This window comes from Cajanus cajan, chromosome 2, assembly GCF_000230855.2.
Source record: "Cajanus cajan strain Asha chromosome 2, NIPB_CcT2T_4, whole genome shotgun sequence".
Lineage (NCBI taxonomy): Eukaryota > Viridiplantae > Streptophyta > Magnoliopsida > Fabales > Fabaceae > Cajanus > Cajanus cajan.
In genome coordinates, this window is record NC_138518.1 from 255,211 (window position 1) to 277,075 (window position 21,865).

General features: G+C 29.4%; 1 protein-coding gene across 1 annotated transcript; it reads right to left on the reverse strand.

The window, feature by feature from the left end:
• Positions 1–7,924: 7,924 nt before the first annotated feature.
• LOC109818545 (heavy metal-associated isoprenylated plant protein 21) lies at positions 7,925–9,123 on the reverse strand. The gene is made up of 3 exons (XM_020384040.3): positions 8,986–9,123; positions 8,470–8,545; positions 7,925–8,385 (listed from the first exon to the last, which is right to left on the reverse strand). Exons 1-3 carry the CDS (start codon positions 9,055–9,057, stop codon positions 8,084–8,086), a joined length of 450 nt encoding a protein of 149 aa, XP_020239629.1. The 5' UTR covers positions 9,058–9,123; the 3' UTR covers positions 7,925–8,083.
• Between the last annotated feature and the right edge of the window lie 12,742 nt (positions 9,124–21,865).

Consider the following 21,865-nt stretch of genomic DNA (forward strand, 5'->3'; position numbering starts at 1 on the left):
ATAATGATATGTAGATAGAATATTAGGAGATTGTATGTAGTTATTTAGAGAGAATATAATTTTTTGAGAAATTCTATGGTACCCACATTGTTTGAAAGGGTATCCGTACAGTTGTAATTATAATTTTATTTTATATTTTATATTTTTAGTAATTTATTTAAATAATATTTATGATATTTTATTCTTTTAATATTTAAATTATTTATTCATTTTATTTTTATTTTATATATTCTAATTTTATTTGTTATAATATAATTATATATTTAAATAGTTTAATTTTAATAATTTTTTAAGTATATTTTTGCCTTTTCACTTAAAATATTTGAATTTCTATATTTGAATTTGAATTATTTTTTAAGTATATTTTTGTCTTTTTGTCTTAAATTTTTTCTATATTGTAATTTTAATAATTTTTTATTTCTATTATTTATTAATTCTTTTCTTTTTTAATGTTTTATAACTATTAAAATTTTATAATTTTAATCTCTATAATTTTATCTCACTTTTTATTTTATAAATATAATTTGGATTATTCATTTTATAATTAAATTAATTTTTTTAAATTTTTTATGAGTTTACATTCTAAGAATGTATTGAAACCTCTCAATCTTTGATTATTAGATAGCAACAACATGAATATTCTGATTATTAGACATTATGTTATAATTCTGCTGATCGTACTAAATGAACTTATTATTAGACATTTATGTATGACATTTTATTTTGTATAAATGAACTTGTTTTGATTTACATAATTATGATTGATTTAATATCTTTAAATAGGATAATTATTTAATATAATTTTGAATTTAAAAAAAAAAAAAAATTTCACAGAATTTCCCACAGATTTCCCACGGATTTATCCGTGGATAATTTCCCACGGACTAATTCGTGGGTAATTTCCCACAGATTTGTCCGTGGGTAATTTCTCAATAACTTTATATTAAATGTGAATTTTGTAAATTCAACCATTAAATTGAAAATCTTTTACTCTTAAATCATATATACAAAATGTTATATTAATCAAAGATGATTTCTTATAAAACAAAATTAAATCTGTCGAAAAATTTATATTTTCGATGAGAAAATTTTTGTAGGAAAAGCTATATTATTGATGAAATATTTCAGACAAATTTATAATTGTCGAAAATGTAAGAACTAGTTTTAAATTTGATATGAAAATATTATGATATTATTAGATAAGATTTTAAGTTAGTATTTTATTAATGGTTGATAATTAAAAAATAAAACAAGGATAAATACATTTTTTGAATTTTATATGTTTGATTTAAGATAACTTACAAAATAACTCTTGGTAAAGTTATTCCGCTCAATAACTCATGGTGTGTTGAATTTTATTGATCCAATTAATTATTAAATTAAAAGTTATTAAATTTTACTAATAATTAATATAAAAAATTAATTAATTTTGGAATAAATTATTTGCTAATTAACAATATAATTGAAACATTAATTATTTTAAATTATTTAACTAAAATCTTATTGACAATTTACTATATGATCTTAATATTTTTGTATAACTAATATCTGGTTTTAAATTTGATATGAGAATATTATATATAATTAGATAAGATTTTAAGTTAGTATTTTATTAATAGTTAATAATTAGAAGAAAAAAAACAAGGATAAATATATTTTTTGAATTTTATATGTTTGATTTAAGGTAAATAAATATATTAAATTAATTAATAATTTATTTAAAATATTAAAATTTAATTTATAAGTATGTAATAAATAAATATTTATAATTCTATAAATTATATTATCATTATAAATTATAAAATTAAATAATTTAAATTATAATTTTAAATAGAAATAAGTAGATGTTAATTATAAAAGTAAGTACATATAAATAAATAATAATTAAATATATTATTATTATTATTATTATTATAGTACAAATATGAGATTGTATATTTGAGGATGACTTAAATGAATTAATTTGTACAAGTTATACTGACAACATACATATACATTTCGGTAGCTTACTCATCAGAACTTCACAGTTAAGCGTGCTTGATCTAGAGTAGTACAGGGATGGGTGACCTTCTGCGAAATTTCCCAGAAATTGTATAAGTAAGGATAAAACACGTTAAACAGTAAAATATCGTGAAATAGAACCCTTGAGAGGTCACATATGAGGGTTGTGGATAAATCTGTGGGTAAATATGTGGGTAATTACCCACGGATAAATCCGTGGGAAAATCTGTCGAAAAGTTACCCACAGATAAAAATCCGTCGATAATCCGTCGGAAATGCACTATCACCCACAAATTTTTGGCATTTCCTACGGATTCTGGCCGTCTGTAATAGTGAATTTTATTGTAGTGAATAATATAAAACCAATTTTTGTTCCAATGCACCCAAATCAACATTTCAACTCAACCAATGGAGGACCACTTTAAGATGCTTCTACTTATAGAAGGATGCTAGAAGACTCATGTACATAAGCATATCCAGACCTAACGTTTGTTTTGTAGTAAATAAGTTGAGCTAATTCATGAGCAAACCTAGGATACCACACCTTCAAGTTGTTCATAGGTTCTAAGATACCTAAGCAACTCCTGGGCAAGCCATATTTTTCTCTTCGAAATCCAAGTTAAATCTAAGTGCATATGTAGATGCAAATTGGGGAAGTTGTATTGAAAGCATAAGGTCCACCATAAGCTTTTACATCTTCATGGGAGATTCTCTTCTAACATGGAAATCAAAAAGGCAAGCTATTATATCTAAATCTTCAACAGAAGCTAAGTATAAGGGCAATTGCTTCAATAACTTCAAAATTATTATGGCTTAAACAACTCCTCAGATTCTTCCAAAATCAACCTCAAATGGTAATGGTGTTATGTGATAATATTTCAGCAATATATCTGTTAACTAACCTATCTCTCATAAGAGATCAAATCAAAACACATAACCTTGATGTCTATTTTGTCAGCGAGCACGTTGAATCAGGTTTCATAAGGCTCATCCATGTGAAGACACATCAACAAATAGTAGCTATATTTACAAAAGCTCTTCCAAGACATAAGTTTCAAGATCTAACAAGTAAGTTGGCTCTCAAAAACATTTTTCGTCCAACTTGAAGGAGGCTATTACAATCTACTATTGTCCATTTGTTAATTATTATTTTAATTAACTTGTTCATTATTTTTTTTATCTTTTTTTTGATTATTTTTTAGCTGTTAGTTTAGACTAGTTTAACTCGTGTAGGTTAGTTTTTCTATTTTACCTTTTCTTGAGATATATATATAGCTTTGTAATTTTTACTTTGCAATTAATGAGAAGTATTTCATTTAGTATCTTTTTCTCTTTATCCTTAAATGACCTTTTCTTTGTTTTGGTTCTTAATTTGTTCATCTCTTTCATCATTGAAGGAACATTGATAAGAGTGTTAAATATTAATATGTTTACTCTAATAATTTTATAAGGATAATCTACAAAACTACAATTCGAAGATTCCATTAGCTATGGCAATATGCAAACAATTTTGATTAATATTTTATACTGAATAAAAGAATTACTTTATACTTAATAATTTTAAAGATTCATTAAGCTTCAAGTTTTGATCCTCTCCGAGTATTAATAAATTCATTATTATATATACTCAATGAATGATATTAGAAACAAAGGAATATTTTGGATTCGATGAGCCATGTATAGCATTCAACCCCACACAATTATTTGATATCAAGTCCTCAAAATACTGAAAGATATAAAAAAATAGCTCTTATCACAATAACTTATAGAATAACATTCTGATATTGTAATTTTTTATGAACCAATGGCAATTGAATTTTTAGGATATTAAATAAGTAGTTTAATTTGTGATTTTATATATAAAAAAAACACTATTTATTAAAATACACATTAAATTAAATAAAAACTTATTCCTCACAAAAAAAATTAAAAAAAAAACTTATTTAACATTATCATTAATAAAATTTGAATGATAATAATATAAAATTTACCTATTTTATAAAGTTGTGCATCCATAAGTACAAAGTTCAGTTTCTTTGATTAATCTCCATCTCATTTTTCAATTTCAAATCATCTATATACCACACAAATTAAAATTCTTCTCGACGTGAAAATTTAAATAAATTGATAAAATTAATCAATATTTATTCATACTTAAACTTTATTAATTTTCATAAAAAATATATTTTTTATTAATTAATAAGACAATTACATTTTTTTCAAAATCAATTTTAGACGTAAGTCTGGGATCATAAATATATTAATATATGTAGGCATATTTTTTTTTATAAAAAAATTAATATTCATGTTAAAAACTTTATACTTAATTAAGTATATTGTTATATGTATTAATTGAAAAATATTATTTTAAAAAATTATATATATATATATATATATTTATTATTTTTATTAAATTATTTTTAAAATATATATTCCATATTATTTAAAATTTTAATTTAATTTATACTTAAAACTTCAATTATTCTAGTATTGAGTCACCTTATCATTTTACGTAAATTCCTGTAAATTTTTTTTTTTTATGTAAATAAATTCTAATAACCATTTTCTTACCCAATCATTTTTTTTATTAATTTACCTATTTTAACTAAAATTCTTATAATGCTAATTAATGACCTTAATCTTTTAATGGCAAGGTTTGGCTAATCTTTATGTTCTTAACGGTGATCTGTAAGTGCGCAACTATGACCAAGTTGAAACGTAAAATATGGGGCTCACGCTCACCAATGGCCTTCAGACTCTCATGCTCGACGCTAGGTTAAGTTTATTTGAAATATTTCCTAACGTCAAGAAATATTTCCTAATACTAATAATTACCCAATTAAAAAGAATGATATTTAAGAAAGAAGACAAAAAAGGTTATATATGGTTATATTTATAGAAAAAATGAAATTGTAAAAAGAAATATGATAAAAATGTAATCCGAAAATGTATAGATGAATGCACCGATTGTAAATTGGTTATAGTAATATTTGAAAAAGTATGAAAATTGAGAATATAAGTTGTGGAGAGAGAAAGAGAAATGAAATAAGGATGGAGAGTGAGGGCGGGGAGAAAAGGGAAAGCAATGGAGAGGGGAATGAGAGGAAGAAGAAAGTGTTTTCGGAGATGACAATGGCGACAGTATCGAAATTAAAACGGCACCGTTCTCACAGTGAATCGACGTTGTGCACACTTCACGACAACACATCACCTGGCTATGGATGGCTGCTCCCCGCTTGGGTAGCAGAAGAACGGCACATGGAGTCCGGAAGGGTTTATAGGGTTTGTTTGTATATACTATATACATTAATTAATTCTTCTTCAATTAATTCTCCTACGTACTAATAATACATTCTTATGCAGTACTACTACGACCCCCAAGGTAATCAATACAAAAGCCAGAGCGAGGTTTTTGCTGCATGGGAGAATGCCGGAATGATTGTCATTGACGACTGAAACTCAATTCTATACCTCAACTTCTTTCTTCCTAGCATGTCTGCTGCTGTATTGAACTTAATTTCCTCATTTTATGCTTTTAAATAAAACTTATTCATCATAAACTCAATTTTGTATTTAAATCTAAATTACTTTTTCAGATACATCTCGTAACTCAATTCAGACAACAGATAACTAATAAAGCATACATGCATGTAATGGAAAACTCTACTTTTCATAGCATAAAATGCTTCAGCTTCTTTTCCTCATTTTAAACATGCACTCCCTCTTTATTAATTATTATGCAACACATACACATATCAAATTGTCAAAACTTACATATATATATATATATATATATATATATATATATATATATATATATACATCAATTAACAATAGAATATATAGTTAACTTTTGTTAATTTTTGTTTTTTTTTTTGTGTAAAAGGTGGGGTCTTATAATATATATAATATCTCATTCAAATACTGGCCCTCTTGTTTATATTATTATTAGCAGTAAAAGCTAAATTTTAGGGATGTGTGTTGTTGGCTTCATCGTCATTCCAATTGCAATAAAGCCTGATTTTAAGGATATATGTTTTTTCAACTTATATAGCGTGGGAATTTTGTTTAGATGCAGGCGGGGCCGTGTGATTAATAATTGTTTTTTTGGTCACGGGAATTGGGTTCTTAATCTTAGATCAATTATTTTGCACACGTATATGAAAAAATAAATTTTCTTTTGATTAATTAATAACAAACAAACGAAAAGAGAACAATTTTATTGTAAACAAACAAATGAAAAAGAGAATAATTAAAATTCAATTATTGGAAGACTATAATCCATGGTAAAATATCCTCCACGGTATAGGATATGGGGCAGTTGCACACTAATATTTTACAATCTTTTACATGATATATACACACATTATATTATAATGTCCCATAGATAATATAGTGTTTTAAAAAAGAAAAGTTAAATTTTGATACAAATAAACCTGTATAGATTAGTTAAAAGTCCTTTTCTGATTTTTTTGACATAAAAAAATTATTTTTGCGTTAGTTAGATTAGTTAAAAGTCCTGTATGTTATAACCTTGTTATCGCTATTAACTATCCATATAACAAAAGAATAAAAAATGTAATTTTTTTTTTATTATTATGAAAGATAAAAGGCAAAAAATGCACTAGAACCGGGATGACATAGAATCAACCCCTAAAGCAAATAAAATAAAATTTGGAGGACTCCTCCATGAAATAATAGAGTTCAAATGTTGCACACCCCACCTTGCTAGAGAATGAGTCACACAATTAATTTTGCGATGGATACAAACAAACTCCACCTCCCAAGTTCGGGAATACTGATCCGCCAACCTCCTAATAATATCATAGTATTTATGTCTAAATAATACGATACATAGATAATACTAATATGATTTTCTAATTAAAATTAGACCATTACTTCGATAATATATTAAAATTTAGTAGAATAATTTATTATATATATTATAAGATAAAACAATTTTTTAAAGAATGATATTAACACTAAGTTATGTCGAATGTTTAAATGTATTATTAATGCGTAAGGAAAGCATGAATAATTTATGACTAAATGGAGAAGCATTACTATATCCCCACAAATTGGACACTTATTATTAATGCATGGACAAGGAATTAATGGAAAATTTAATTATGACTAAATGAATGCATCAAAACATCCCTATAAATTGGACACCTTCACGCATCAAGTATGTTTTTATGATGAATATCATCATTTTGATAGAATTTTTTTTCTTCTAATTTGATCGTTGAAATGTGTTACATGTACACTAACCAATAACCATATATGCCACCAATCTTATTTGTGACAAGAAAAAGAACTATTGTGGGAGAATTTCTGGGCTCGATTAGAGAAAATATCCAACACCTCAAACTAGTTCATAAAGGCGTCAAAAGATCATTAATTTTTCAAAAGAAAATAATAACGATTAATTATTTGTATTTTTTTTAGGTGTATACACCTAATAGGAACAAATGAAGATAAGAAAGAATTATAAATATGAAAGGTAACATGGTAGGAAAATAAAATATAAAAAAATCTCAAATATCTTTTTAATCTTTAAATATATATAATTTTTCATTTCTTTTAGTTCCTAAAAAAATTGTGTTCAACTTTTGATCTTTGTAATTTTTGTTTTGATTTTATTTTTTGTGATAATTTCTTTATTCATTGTTTTGAATGACGTGTCAAACATTTCACTTAAAATAATATACATATGTTTGATGTTTAACATGTTATCCAAATTAACCAATGAAAAAAGTTATATAGAAATTACAAAAAAAAAAAAATCTAGACCAAAAGTTAAATTAAAATTTTTGAAGGACTAAAAGCTAAAAACATATATATTTTAGAGGCAAAAATATATTAAAGCCAAATAAATATAAAGTATAGAAAAAATTAAAAATATTCACATACATGTACGTCATTTTCTAAATAAACTTTGTAAACACCGTTTTCATTCTTAACATAGGTAAGTACATTAATAATTAACCATGCATGCATATATATATATTATTGCACTTTGAGCGTTTGTTTGAAAACCATGTCGAATGATCGACAAGAGAAGAGTATATTGCATGATTAATTACATGATGGAACATGCATTTACGTTGTCGTCACTGAAAAAGGAGAGAATGTTGTCTTCTGCAGGAGCATTGGATGAAGCAGGAAAAGCTTGCACGACGTTTCTAACATAACCGGAGGGTGCTCTTCGATCATAGGCTCCGGGGGCATATGGGTAGTACACCAGATGCTGTTCAACATATGGCCAAAACTGAGCTCTCACTTTCCCCGTGCTCCTCACCCTCTTTAACACCTTGTTTGGATCCACATAACCACTTACCATCACCCTGCTCTGCTTTCGGTTCACCTCCACACACTTCACTCCTGCATGCATGCATATAATATTCTCACATGCACTTCTTTACACAATACACTTACATAACTCTTTTATTAATCTAGGGAATTAACCTTTTAATGAACTCACTGCATTTCTCACTCTTCTTTCGCAACCGTCGCAGTCCATTCTCACTTTTATCTCAACTGTCTGAAATTAAGGCCAACGCATATAATTCAATGTATATCTAGTTAATAAGCTAGAGGAATCAGACAGTAAAATCAGACTGGGAACAAGGTGCAGAAAAAAAAATACGTGAAGGAAAGAAGGAAGAACAAATCAGAGGAAATAAGGCTTGTAAGTGGGATGATAATGTAACACATTGTTACACTTTCATATTAATGACTGAAACAATCTCAAACATAAATTTTATAGGATTAGACATATATTAGTAATCTGATAAGATAAATTCTAATATTATTCTAGAAGGTGTGATCTAACTAGACAAAAATCGATTTGTAACGAGAGAATTCTTCTCTCCTTATATTTTATAATCATATCATTTATGGATCCCAACAAAGAAAATAAAGAGGAATAAAGGAAAGAAGGAAGAAGGTTTATAATTAATTGGCTCTACATCTACTTGGTACCTGCATTGGTTTGTGCTTGGTCCTAGTGCTGGTTACAGTGCAAAAGTTGGAGAGGTAATCAAGTGCACCCATCTTCTAGAAAGCTAAGGGAGAGAGTAATGACTAATGAACAATAATCGATCGAGTGAGATATTGATGAATGGTGTTTATATATATATATATATATATATATATATATATATATATATATATATATATATATATATATATATATATATATATAATTTGAGAGAACTAAGGTGCAAAAGCAGTTTCTTGACAATTATATTATAAACTGTAATTATTAATTAATGGGGACATATATGCTCGTTAAAGATAGCAAATGTAGCGCTGCATTAGTCTTGGGTCTGGCTGTGCCGTATTTTATTAATTTTTTAATTTTAATCTTTATTTTATATTGTCTTTCAGTTGTGTGCAATGATTATGGTTTACTTTTCCCACATTTCACTAACATGTTGCTCCAATAATGCCTTTTATTATATGATTATATATAACCACGCACCGTGTGATTTGAACTGTTCAATATCTTAATACTAAGTGCATGTTAAGATTTTTTTACTTTTGATATTTTTTTCAGAAACACACTAAGATTATATTTAAAAGCAAATTGAATAATTGGCCCGTAAAATTTAAAAAAGTTAAAAAAAAAAAAAGAAGTATTACATTAATTGTGGGTTAGTCTGTTGTGACGTGTTTTGCACAACTGATAGATAAGTTAGTTAAAAAAAAAAAAAGTCCAGTTAAAAGCTGAAATTCAATTAATTAATAAGTTAATTCATTAAATTAAACAGTAATTACTAAACTTTCTGTTAATTTAGCTAATAGGTGTAAAATAATATACACAGATATAAAAGAAGGATTCATTAATGGTGGACAAAACTGAAAACAAAAATGCACTAGTAAACAATTTTTTTGCTATCAATAATATTTTGATAGTACTTTCTTTGGATCTATAAAATAAATCCTAAAAGTATATCCATCATGATAAAAAAAGAATTTATACGAAAAATACCATCTAAAACAGTTTCAGAAAATTTAGGTCAATATTAATTGATGGATCTGAAATATGAACAACCTACTTAAGAATTTCAAAATTTTGTTGAGCGCAAAATCTCTCAAATATTTAAAGATTTCCAACTTTGAATGCTATGCATGGCTTTAGCGTCCTACTTTCAAGTCGAGCTAGCTAGCTGTATTCACTACTAATTGCATAACTGCGTTTAAAAGGAAATACTCAGGAGAAGATACAAAATGTTGTATAACTATTTACTTGTGTGAACGCTTACGTACACGAGTAAGACTACATTTAATAACTATACTTGGAATTTCCTCAACTAAACTATGGGATCATGTATGGATATAATTATATCTGAAGCTAGCATTAATTCGTTTGATTCATGTTTTATGTTTTATTTTCCCGCTCTGTTAATTAAGTTTGTTATACCACAAATATTAGTTATTGTGCATGGCCCGATAAGGGGATTATTCTACTCCAAAAGAGATTAGATATTGTTTTTAAGACGTATTAGAGCGGCGCTACGATCAAGTTGAAGCAAGCAATCATCAATCAATATAATATAAGATTTAGTACTTAATTTCCGCAAGCATAATATATTCATTAATGATTATCGATCCAATCCCAATCCCAAGGCATAATAATTAACCTAATTTGTTAGTGTTTGTTGCCTACCGAAAGTGTAAAGTCACTCTTCTTTTGACCTATCAGAAACAAATGGAAAAGAATAATGCGCACGATCGATACTCTAGGTTGAGTTAATGAAATGGAGTGAGTACCAATCGCAACAAAGTAGACCATATAAAATAGTAAATAAATGGATGGGGTAGGGTGGAGTGTATGGGTATTGTTGCAACTAAACAAAATTTAGAATCTAGATGAATATTTAAGGCTTGAGAATGTTTTGTATATTCTTAACTTGAATTATAATTTGATCTTTATGTCAAAACTTATAGATGAACCAAATTGTATTTTTCAAATTTATTAATGACCAGTATGTTACACAAGATGGGTGGATGTGGATGCAGGACTTTGTTTTTAAGAGATTTCTAACATGAAAGTATATAGAGATGGGAAGTGTTAATAATTATTTTCTCTTGGCATACATTACGGGACTTTTTTGTTTTTAACTTTTAATAATTCGGATTTTAATTTTGACTTGATCAATAAGTGGTTCCTATACTTATAAGCATCAAGTAGTCACTTATCAAAGATTGCTAAAATCTTGGTAACATTAATTTTTCTGTTCCATTTGAAATATTATAAATGTATTATTGTTGATGAATAAAATAATTCACTACTTTTCATTCAAATTCTTCTACATATTATAACTTCTTTGTTATTTTTTTCTACCATAAACCTACAAATTGATATCAAGAGTTATCTTCTTACAGGACTTGTAAAAGAAAATTCGAAGTTAAAACAAGTTTTTAACATGTTGCTCCTCCCATTTGATGGATAGAGCTATGAACTTTTTGGGCGATAAAATTGGAGTCTTAATTAGAGGTTTTGGATCTATGGGATGCTAGGGAAGAGGATTATCAAGTGCCTCCACTTCCTAATAATCCTACTCTTGCCAAAATTAGATATCACAAAGTGAATAAAGAAAGCAAAGGCAAAATCATGTTTATTTGTCAGTGTTTCGCAAACCATCTTTACTATAATTATGACCCTCAAAACAGCAAAGGCAATATGAGACTATTAGAAGGAAGAGTATACTAAGGGTGAGCATATTAAAGGCATGCAAGTTCTACATTTAATGTGGGAATTCGAGCTTCAAAAAATGAAAGAATCCAAGTGATTAATTAAGGGGTTACCTTGATAGATTGCTAAGCATTGCTAACAAGGTTGAATTGTTGGGCACTACATTTGCTAATTCCAGAATTTTTGAAATTTTTTTTGGTTATAATGCCTGAGAGATATGAAACATCAATAACCGCCTTAGAGAACACAAAAGATTTGTCCAAGATCACATTGACAGAAGTACTACATGCCTTTCAAGCTTATGAGCAACGCAAGCTTGTGAGGCAAGAATATGTAGTTGAAGGAGCTTTACCAACCAAACATAGTGAAGCTGGAAGTACCACAAAAAACCAAAGTAAGGGTAAGGGTAAAAGGAAAAATTACCCGCTTCATAAATATTGTTGAAAAATAGGTCACCCACCATTCAAATGTTGGAGATGAATGGATGCAAAGTGTAGCAAAATGCAATCAGCTTGGACATGAAGCTATGATTTACAAAGGACAATTTCAACAACAGGAACTCAATGCCCATGGTGTTGAGGAAGTCGAAGAAGAGTAGACTTTTGTAGCAATGTGTTCTTTAGTTATGAATAACTCTGAATGTTAGTTGATTGGTAGTGGTTGTACTAACCACATGACATACGACAAAACTCTTTTCAAGGATCTACTAAAGTCTCAAAAGTCAAAATTAAGAATGGTGGTTATATTTTTGCAAAAGGAAAAAGAGCCATTGAAATTTCAACAAGTTTAAGTACAAAAACAATCTCAAATGTTCTTTGCGTACTTGATATTGATCAAAATTTATTGAGTGTGGGCCAATTGATTGAAAAAGGATTTAAAGTATCTTTTGAAAATCAACATTGTTTTATCTTTGACACCACTAGTCAAGAGATTCTAAGGGTTAAAATGAAAGGTAAAAGTTTCTCATTTGATCCAATTAAGGAGGAGCAGGTCATGTATTTCACTCAAGTTAATCTCATAGAACTTTGGCACAAGAGGCTTAGTCATTGCCATATTTAAAGAATGTTGAACATGGAAAAGAAAGAACACCATTGATAATTTTCCAAATTGTACTCCTTGTTAGTTTGGTAAAATAAATAGAATGTCATTTCCTAAATCAACTTGGAAAGCGTTTAAAAATTGCAACTAATTCATACTAATGTAGTAAGACCTTCAAAGAACACCATTGATACAAGTTACTCTATACTTTGTGATGGACTCCTTCCACCAAGGGGATGATCAAACGTTCAATGGTGAAGAGGAGCTCCTTTCCAAGGCCAAGATGGTGACCTTAGAGGGTGGACGTTCCTTCAAGGGTGAGGCTAAGTGATGGTGGGCGTGAAAGGTGGAGTCTTGGGCGAATAGGAGAAAGGTTGGGAGAATGGTGTTTTGGGTGTTCTAGTTGGCTCTCTTCACTAAGTGGAGGTGAAGGCCATTCAAGGTATCCCTAAACTCACTCTAAGGAGGAGATAAGAGAGGTAGGCCGAATTGACCTAGTGACTAAGGAGAGGATTTGAGGCAAAAATGCTCACTCAAATTCATATATTCCAAAGTATTTACATGATGCATAGCCTAGGGTATTTATAGGAGTGTGAGGCATCTAGGGTTGCATTTGGAGAGTGCATGGACGAAATTCACAAGCCAAATGCACACCAAATGAAATGCAAATGAACCCTAGATGCAACTTGGTGGCCAAGGATGGAATCTTTGGGATTAGTTAGGCTACATCTAGGTGCATGATAAGACCATGCAACCTTTGCCCTCCACTTGGGCCTAAGCCTTTCTAACACCAAAAATAGGTCCAAGAGCCACAAAAAATATGTCTAGGTTTTGTTCCCACCCTAATCAAATACCTTAGCCCAAAAATAAAAACCTATGATCTAAAGCACCCCATAATACAAGGGTAAAATGGGAAATACAAAAGAAAATAAATCCTATGATTAAAATACCCCAAAATACAAGGGTAAAATTGGAAATACAAGTAAAATAGATCCTAGGTCTAAGATACCCCAAAATACAAGGGTAAAAATGGAAAATCAAAGACAAGGAAAAATAGGAATAAAAATAAATGCTATGCTAATAAAAACTTAGGAGCTAAGATTCAAAAGTGGCCTCACTCGCCCTATGATTTTTCAACACTAACCCATTCCTTTTGCTTCCTTCAATATATCACCTCTTGGACTTCTTGGCCTTAGTGTTATTCCATCACTTTGTTCTTTTCATAGATGATTTTTCAAGAATGTGTTGGATTTTTTTCTTGAAATTTAAGCATGAGGTAGTTGGAGTATTTAAAAGGTTCAAAAACATGGTGGAAACTCAAAGTGGCTGCAAGATTCAATCTCTAAGATCTGATAATGGGAAGGTGTATATCTCAACACAATTTAGTTTATTTTGTGAAGAAGCGGGCATTGAACAGTAACTCACAAATTTACACACTCTAGAGAAAAATAAAGTTAGTGAAAGAAGAAAAGGATCAGTAATAGAGATGGCTTGTTGTATGTTGGATGAGAAGGATTTGCCTAACCAATTTTGGGCAGAAGTAGCCAACACATCCATCTTCCTTCAAAGTCATCTTCCAACTAAGGCCTTGAAAGATAAAACTCATTTTGAGGCTTGGTATGGGTATAAACCTTCTCTAACCTTTCTTAAAGTGTTTGGTTGTGTTTGTTTTGCCCATGTTCCATGGGTAAGTATGACAAACTTGACAAGAAGACAGTTCTAAGTATTTCTGTGGCTATTGTTTAGTCTCAAAAGCCTACAAAGTGTATCATCTTTAGACTAAAAAAATGATAGTCACTAGAGATGTGCATTTCAATGAAGATTTGCAATGGGACTGGAAAAATACACAAATAACAATTAGACCTCTCAACAATATTAAAAATGATCAACTTGGGAAACAAATTACAAGGTTGTGTTAAAATGAGTTTGAAAATGAGCCTTCAATTAGAGTCATAAGGCTATTATTAAACATTTATCAAATATGTAATGTAGCAATATGCAAACTTGCTAGCTATAATGAAGCACTAAAAGACCCAAAGTGGAAAAATGCAATAGAAGAGGAGATGTTAATGATTCATAAAAGAAAAACATGGGAGCCAGATGACAAGCCTAAAGATAGAAAAATCTTTAGAACAAAACTTAATGTAGATTGCTCAATTAATAAATACAAGGGCAAGCTCAACTCATAGTCAAAGGGTTTGCATAAGTTTTTTATGTTGATTATTCTGACACTTTTGCTTTTGTATTTGAATTAGAACAATTAGATTTGTGTTAACTATTGCTTCTTAAAAAAGCTTGAAAGTATTCCAATTAGATGTCAAATTAGCCTCTTTAAATGGACTCTTACAAGAAGAAATATATATGGAGTAGTCAAAGGGATTTGTGGAGTAAAGTGAACAAGATAAATTATATCGAGTCAAAAAGGCCCTCTATGGCCTAACACAAGTCCCAAGGGTATGATACAACATGATAAATTATCATTTATTGAGAATAGGCTTTGTAAATAGATCCACTTCTTATGTAAAACATACAAAAAATAACCTTTTCATAGTTTCCCTCTATATTGATGATCTATTTGGTGACTAGAGATGATAATTATGGTTGAGGAGTTCAAACAAAAAATGCAGGCTTTGAGATGACAAATCTTAGCCTTATGAGATATTTTCTTGGAATTGAGATCAAACAAAGTAAAAATTATGTTTTTATTTGCCAAGAAAAATATGCAAATGAAATATTAAAGAAATTTCAAATGGCGGAGTGCAAAGAATTTAGCACACCAATGATTGAAAAGGAAAAGTTGAGCAAGGAAGATGGTATTGATAAATTTGATGAAGGATACTATATAAGTTTTTTTGGTGTCTAATGTATCTCATTGCAAAAAGTCACTAGTATATTTTCGTTCCAAAATGAAAGACAAATTACTAGTATCACTCAATATCCACCAACAAAAACCATTTAATATAAAATACAAATTGTCAGCAAAGAAACTTATAAACAAACCACTTATTTCTTTAATGTAATGTAAAGATTAACTTACAAACTTCCATTTTGTAACTTTAGGCCAATGAGACTTATGATCCTTAACCTTTATTTTTGGTCGACCACCACCAAGCTTTGTTTGCTTCTATCATACACATATACATGAACATATTAAAAGAACAACTAATTAATAATTTTAATATATTATTATATTACAATTCTTACAATAACTTTTTTTTTTGTTTGTCTCATGTCTTGTCCATTACTTACCTCGACACCCATTGGTTGTTTACTTTGAAATATTTTTTATAACAACTTCAATACAATTGAATAAAACCATTTATATACAAACTTAATTTACAACAAATTACCTTTACTTTATCTGCTGTAAGTGTAATACCATTATTTTTTTAGGCAAAACCACCTTCAATTGCACTTAAATCATGCTCCATGAGAAGAATGGCATGACATGTGGTTACTAGGTGACCAATTTTTTTGCAGTTAAAACATTTTTTTTACTTTTTTCTAATTTTTTTCTTAGTGAAACCCTTTTTGTCTTAACAACATTTAGATAACAAAAATCATTTCTTTCACCATTATCATATGATTGTTACTACTATTGAAACTTTTCTCTTAACTTCAAAATCTCATTTTTTATAACATTGAAATTATCACATTTTATATATCAATATTGCACACTTTGTTACAACAAGTAGCTAATGTCCCAAAACAAATCATAACTATCATATCACTATCTTTATCCCTTGACTTATAAGATGACATATAATAACTTTTAGCATCATTTAACCATCTCTTACAAATCAAACTTTTTGGAAATGACTCCACATGATCAAGTCGCATGACATATATTATGTGGGAGCATGGAATGCCAAAAGACTTATACATCGTGCAATCACACACAAATTTAGTTTCTTGTTTATCATATACAACATCATGTTCACTCGACATTGACAAAATTTGTCCACCTTAAAATAAATCATTTCTTTTACCTCACACCTCTCAATCACATTCAGAGCTCCAGTAGCAATAATCTCTTATCCAACTTATTTAAAAAATATTTCGGGTGAATAACTTTGCCACTTATCGCTCAATTATTGGAAGAAAGGTTATAAGCACAAATTCAACTTAAAAGGAATTAAAATATGAAACCAACTCATTTTACCTAAAATCCCTTAACACTACAAAAAAATCAAGTTTTAGCGACCACCAAAATCGGTCGCTATTTAGGTAAATTCAGTCGCTGTTACATTCAGCGACCGAAATAGCGACCGAAAAAATCCGTCGCTAAAACCCTGGTCGCTATTTTAAATAGCGACCGAAATTTTTTCGTCGCAATTTAGCGACCGAAAAATCCGTCGCTAGACATTAAAAATCCCTTAAAGAGTGCTCAAAACTATGCAACTCAACAAATGTACTTTTCCTCCTTATATAGGATTTGATACAATAATTAATCCTTTCACATAATGAAGTTGTCCTTATTCCTATAAAGAATTTATCACAAAGATATAAATTAGCCCACATGTGTCTTTTCTGGTATACTTGAGAAACCTAAATATTTCATTCAAGCTCGTGATTTAAAATCAACTCCTGCCAAAAAATTTCAAATTCACTAGCTGAAAATTTTTTGTACATTGCTCTTTTGAAATCCACTAAGAATTTGAAATTCTTTACATTTTCACAAGCTTTCTTTTGCAAGTACCAAACACAAAGTCTGTGTGAAGCATCTGGAAATGTTTTCTTTATTGCCTCCCTCATTGTATCATCACCATTTGTTATTATGGACTTTGGTTGCCTTTTGCATATTGCATCCAAAAATGCTTCTAACACCCACTTGTATGTATCAATAGTTTCATCTAAAACAAGAGCAGAAACAAATATCATAGTGTGTGAATGATGATTTTTCTTTGAAAATATTACTAAAGACTTATTTTACTTATTCTTCTTGTAGGTTCTATCGAAAACAACATCTCCAAAACATTGGAAATCATAATTACTTGTACCATCAACCCAAAAAATGATAGAAATAACTTGAAGAGGATTGTTGTTCTTCATAGTTCAATCTGTCCAAGACCTTTTCACTCTTGAGGAGACTCGGATTTGAGCTTGAAACACCTTGAAGAAACCTTCAATGGTGGAGAAGCACTTAGGAGGTTCGTCCACTCCAAGTAGATGAACAAGCTTGAGGAACCTTGTTCAAAGGTTCTGAAGAACCTTTGAGAGAAAACCTAGAGGAGAAAGCTCTACGGTTTAGGTGACTTTGAGAAGAGAGAATTCTGTGTAGAATTTATGATTTCATTCATAAAAAGTGAGGTAATTGGTGAAAGTTACAAATATATAGGGAGAGGTAGCTTAGGAGCAAGCTAACCTTAACCATGGTTCACTAGGAACCATGTTAAGGTCACTTAACCGTCCAAGTGAGTTATTAGAAGCTTGTGGAGCTAGCTTCTCACTTAGCTTGCTTGGGAAGCAAGCTAAGGAGAAGCTTGTGCTACAAGCTTCTCAACCTTTAAGAGAATGAAGAGAAACTCAGCCAAGAATGGTAAGCTAGGCTAGGCGACCATTTGGCTTGTTTTTCTCAAATCCAGTTTTTGAAAAATGGTGATTTAGTTTAGTTAGGTTCATCTAATGTTGATGAGACCTATCTAAATCAAATCCTTGAAAAATTAGGAGCAAAACAAGTCTAATATGTAAAATTTTGCTTAGGCCCAATTCTAGCCTAATTACTAATCACACCTTCAAGCATTGCTAAATGCCACCCCCAATCCTACTACTGAAAAATAGAAAAAGAATGTACTTCTAGGTTAGGTTAAATGGAGTCAAAGTTTCCAAGTAACCTACCTAGAAACAATATACAATGAGAAATAAAAGCAAATAAAGTGTCTCACAAATATAAAGGCAAAAATAAGCCTTTACAAAGAATCTATGTACAATTTATATACATTTAAAACTAGGCCTTCTCTTCATGATAGGGTAGTCCAAGTGGAGAGTACCTTGGGCTTAGAAAGCCCATTGGTCTTAGAAAGCCCATTGGTCTTCAAGCTATCCAACTCTTCCTGTATACGCCTGGCCATAACTCTAGTAATTGGGTCCTTAGCCCATGGTCCATCAAAAAAGGTAATTCAGTTTACTATCGTTGGAAAACATGTATCTTGAAGAAAAAAAATTCCATCATTATCTGCCTTGCCTTGAAAATAGCTTAAAGTAGTCATTACATCTTTGTCTTGAATTTTACATCACATGTGTTGTTGAATATGATTGAAAACATTTTTCTTGTTGAGCATGCAAAGAATCCACTTGTGCTTTGTTTGCACTAGACAACCCATAATATGATTATGACTTGCCTTAAATGACACGACTTTCCATTTACAACTAATTTGATTGAAACACACACACAACGTTGCTTTGCAGTCAATACTCGAGAGAGATCAATACTCTTTTTCTCGATCATCTCCCATGAAGTGTTTCTTATCCCTCAAACTTACTTTGTTACATAAATATTGATGCATTATAATATTATAATTTGTGTCAACCAATTTCATCTTTTTTAACAACAAAACCACGACATTTTGCATAGGCAAAATAGAATTATAAGCATCATGTTCACTAAAAAAACTCCATCTCCCAGATGTCATCAGTTGTTAGATCAACAAAAGTTTTGTATTTAAATCTATTAAAATCTACATTTTCTTCCTCTTTATCATATTCACTTTCACTATCTTCAAAGGTATTAGTCTCACTAAAACTAACATCTTTTTCATAAGATAGATTAATACATGGTTCATTATTAAAATTTTCCATTTGCATTGTAGGCAAAAAATCAAACACAAATATTATGAAAAACATCATCAACTTTAAAAACCATCTTGCTTATATTTCATACGAATATCATGAAAAATATAGTTTTAGAAAAATATTTAACTATTTCTATTTAGCCATCAATATACAAATTTGTTCCCATCTAACCAATAAAGAAAATAACAACAACGTAGAACATCAACACAAAACATACCATTATTGAAAAAAAAAACAACTAAAATAATTCAAAATATCAAATGAAAATGAACTACAATGTAGCTATATTCATCCAATAAAATTACATTTTATCAAAATCTCAAGTGAAGTAATCAAATCTTACAAAAATCAAATGATTCTACTAACTTTACTTCAATACTTTTATGTCACAAGATGAAATTACCAAACAAATACAAACACCAATGAACAATGTGTGCACAAGGTATTATACTACACAGTATGCACAAACAACTCTACTACAACAGTTTTCTTTGATTTGTCACCAAATCATGCCTATATAACAAACAAAAAATTATCACAACTCATATTAAGTTTAATATTTACAATGTAACAAATGTTATATCGTTGATTGCAAATTTAAATATGGGATATAATCCTTACCACCATTGATGAACTGATTCAGAGTAACATACCCAAAAAAGTCACACAAATATGAGCAAAGCATCATTTGAATAAGCATTCCATATGCAAATAGGTGGGTGCATGTACCACTTTTGATTTCAAAAATGAAATAATGTTTTCGAGGATTTTGGAGAGGGAGACGTTTTGTTGTTCCAGAAATATCTTAACTTTTTAAAAAACCATATGACATTGTCATTTTAACAAAATTGAATAAAAAATTTCTACAATAAAACACATACATAATTATAATTATGTCCTTGTGAATATATATTATAAATATTATAAATAACTAATAGTTGTGTAGGATAACTATGTTAACGTGTAAATTTACTACACGTGTCATTGTGTTATTGGGAGCTAACATGGGGGCACTAGTGCCCTCTACTTTTACTAGTCAATCAAGCAAATGTCTAAAATAATATCACTTTGATGACATAATGGAATGATTTTCGATTAGTGATCCTAACAATTACTATAAAGATGGTGTGAGCTACACTAAAAGATTTGATTTAAAAGCAAAAATGGTGATTATGCATATTTTTCTAGTAGTAGTAGTACCCTTGATAGGAGAAATGTTAGGGAAACACTCTTATACACAATCTTTTAGTAGTTATTGTCTCCCTTTTGGTATATAATACTCTTTCAAATTAATTTAACCCCTTATAAAACTAATCAATTTAGTTAGAGACATTAAATTTGTCAATAATTTAAATTGTTTTCCTATATTATTGTAAAGAAAAGATAGACACTAGAAGAGGAGTTGAATAATGTATATAAAAAACTCGCACGTTTACAAGTTTGTGAAGTAGTATCTTTGACAAACGAAGCGTTGACAAGAGTAATTAATGAACACAAGAAGTTTTTATACTGGTTCACTCTAATTACCAAGGTTATGTCTAGTTCTCAATCTAACCAGATTGAATTCAACAAAGTTACAAGTATTCTTTCATCAAGCCACTTCTGGCTTAACATAAGTGTTCTCTGACTGGCCTCTTCAAGTCACTACCCAAGTATTCTTTCTACAAATAAGTCTCTCTAGGCTCAACCCCAAGTATTCTTTTATAGATAAGCCTCTTTAGGTTCAACTCCAAGTATTTTTTTACAAATAAGTCTCTCTAGGCTCTACCCTATAATAATGGTTATAAAGGTATTACAAGGTTGTTGTCGTCGTCTCCTTTATACGTGATTACAATGAATGTTTAAGTGCAAGAGATTTTTTGAAAAATATTTTCTATGTGTGCAGTTCTTTCTTATTGTATGTGTTCTAAAATATCATCACAATCTCTTGAGTTTCAAATATTTTTATACAGTAGCTTCGAAAGAGATGATTGTTGCAGCTTCTTGAGTCTGATTCACATAATTGTTTCGTCTTACTCCTTCATTTGATCTAGAGAGAGAAAGTATCTCTTGGTGCATTAAATGCTTCAATTAATGTTTTTCACCAAAATGTACTTCTTATCTTTGATACATCAAGCTACTTATCAGAGTAGAGCAGCAAAGTGGGAACAACAGGAAGCAAAGTCAGTGTGCAGTGAGGATGCAATGTTTTTCCTATGCCTTTTCCATGAGATTCGGGATCTTTGTCCTTTGTTTTGATGCTCTACATGCCTTTATACACCTTTAATAGAATGTGAGTTCCAAGACAATGCCTTTCGATCTGTTAAGTATAAAACATTCATTTGAAAATTC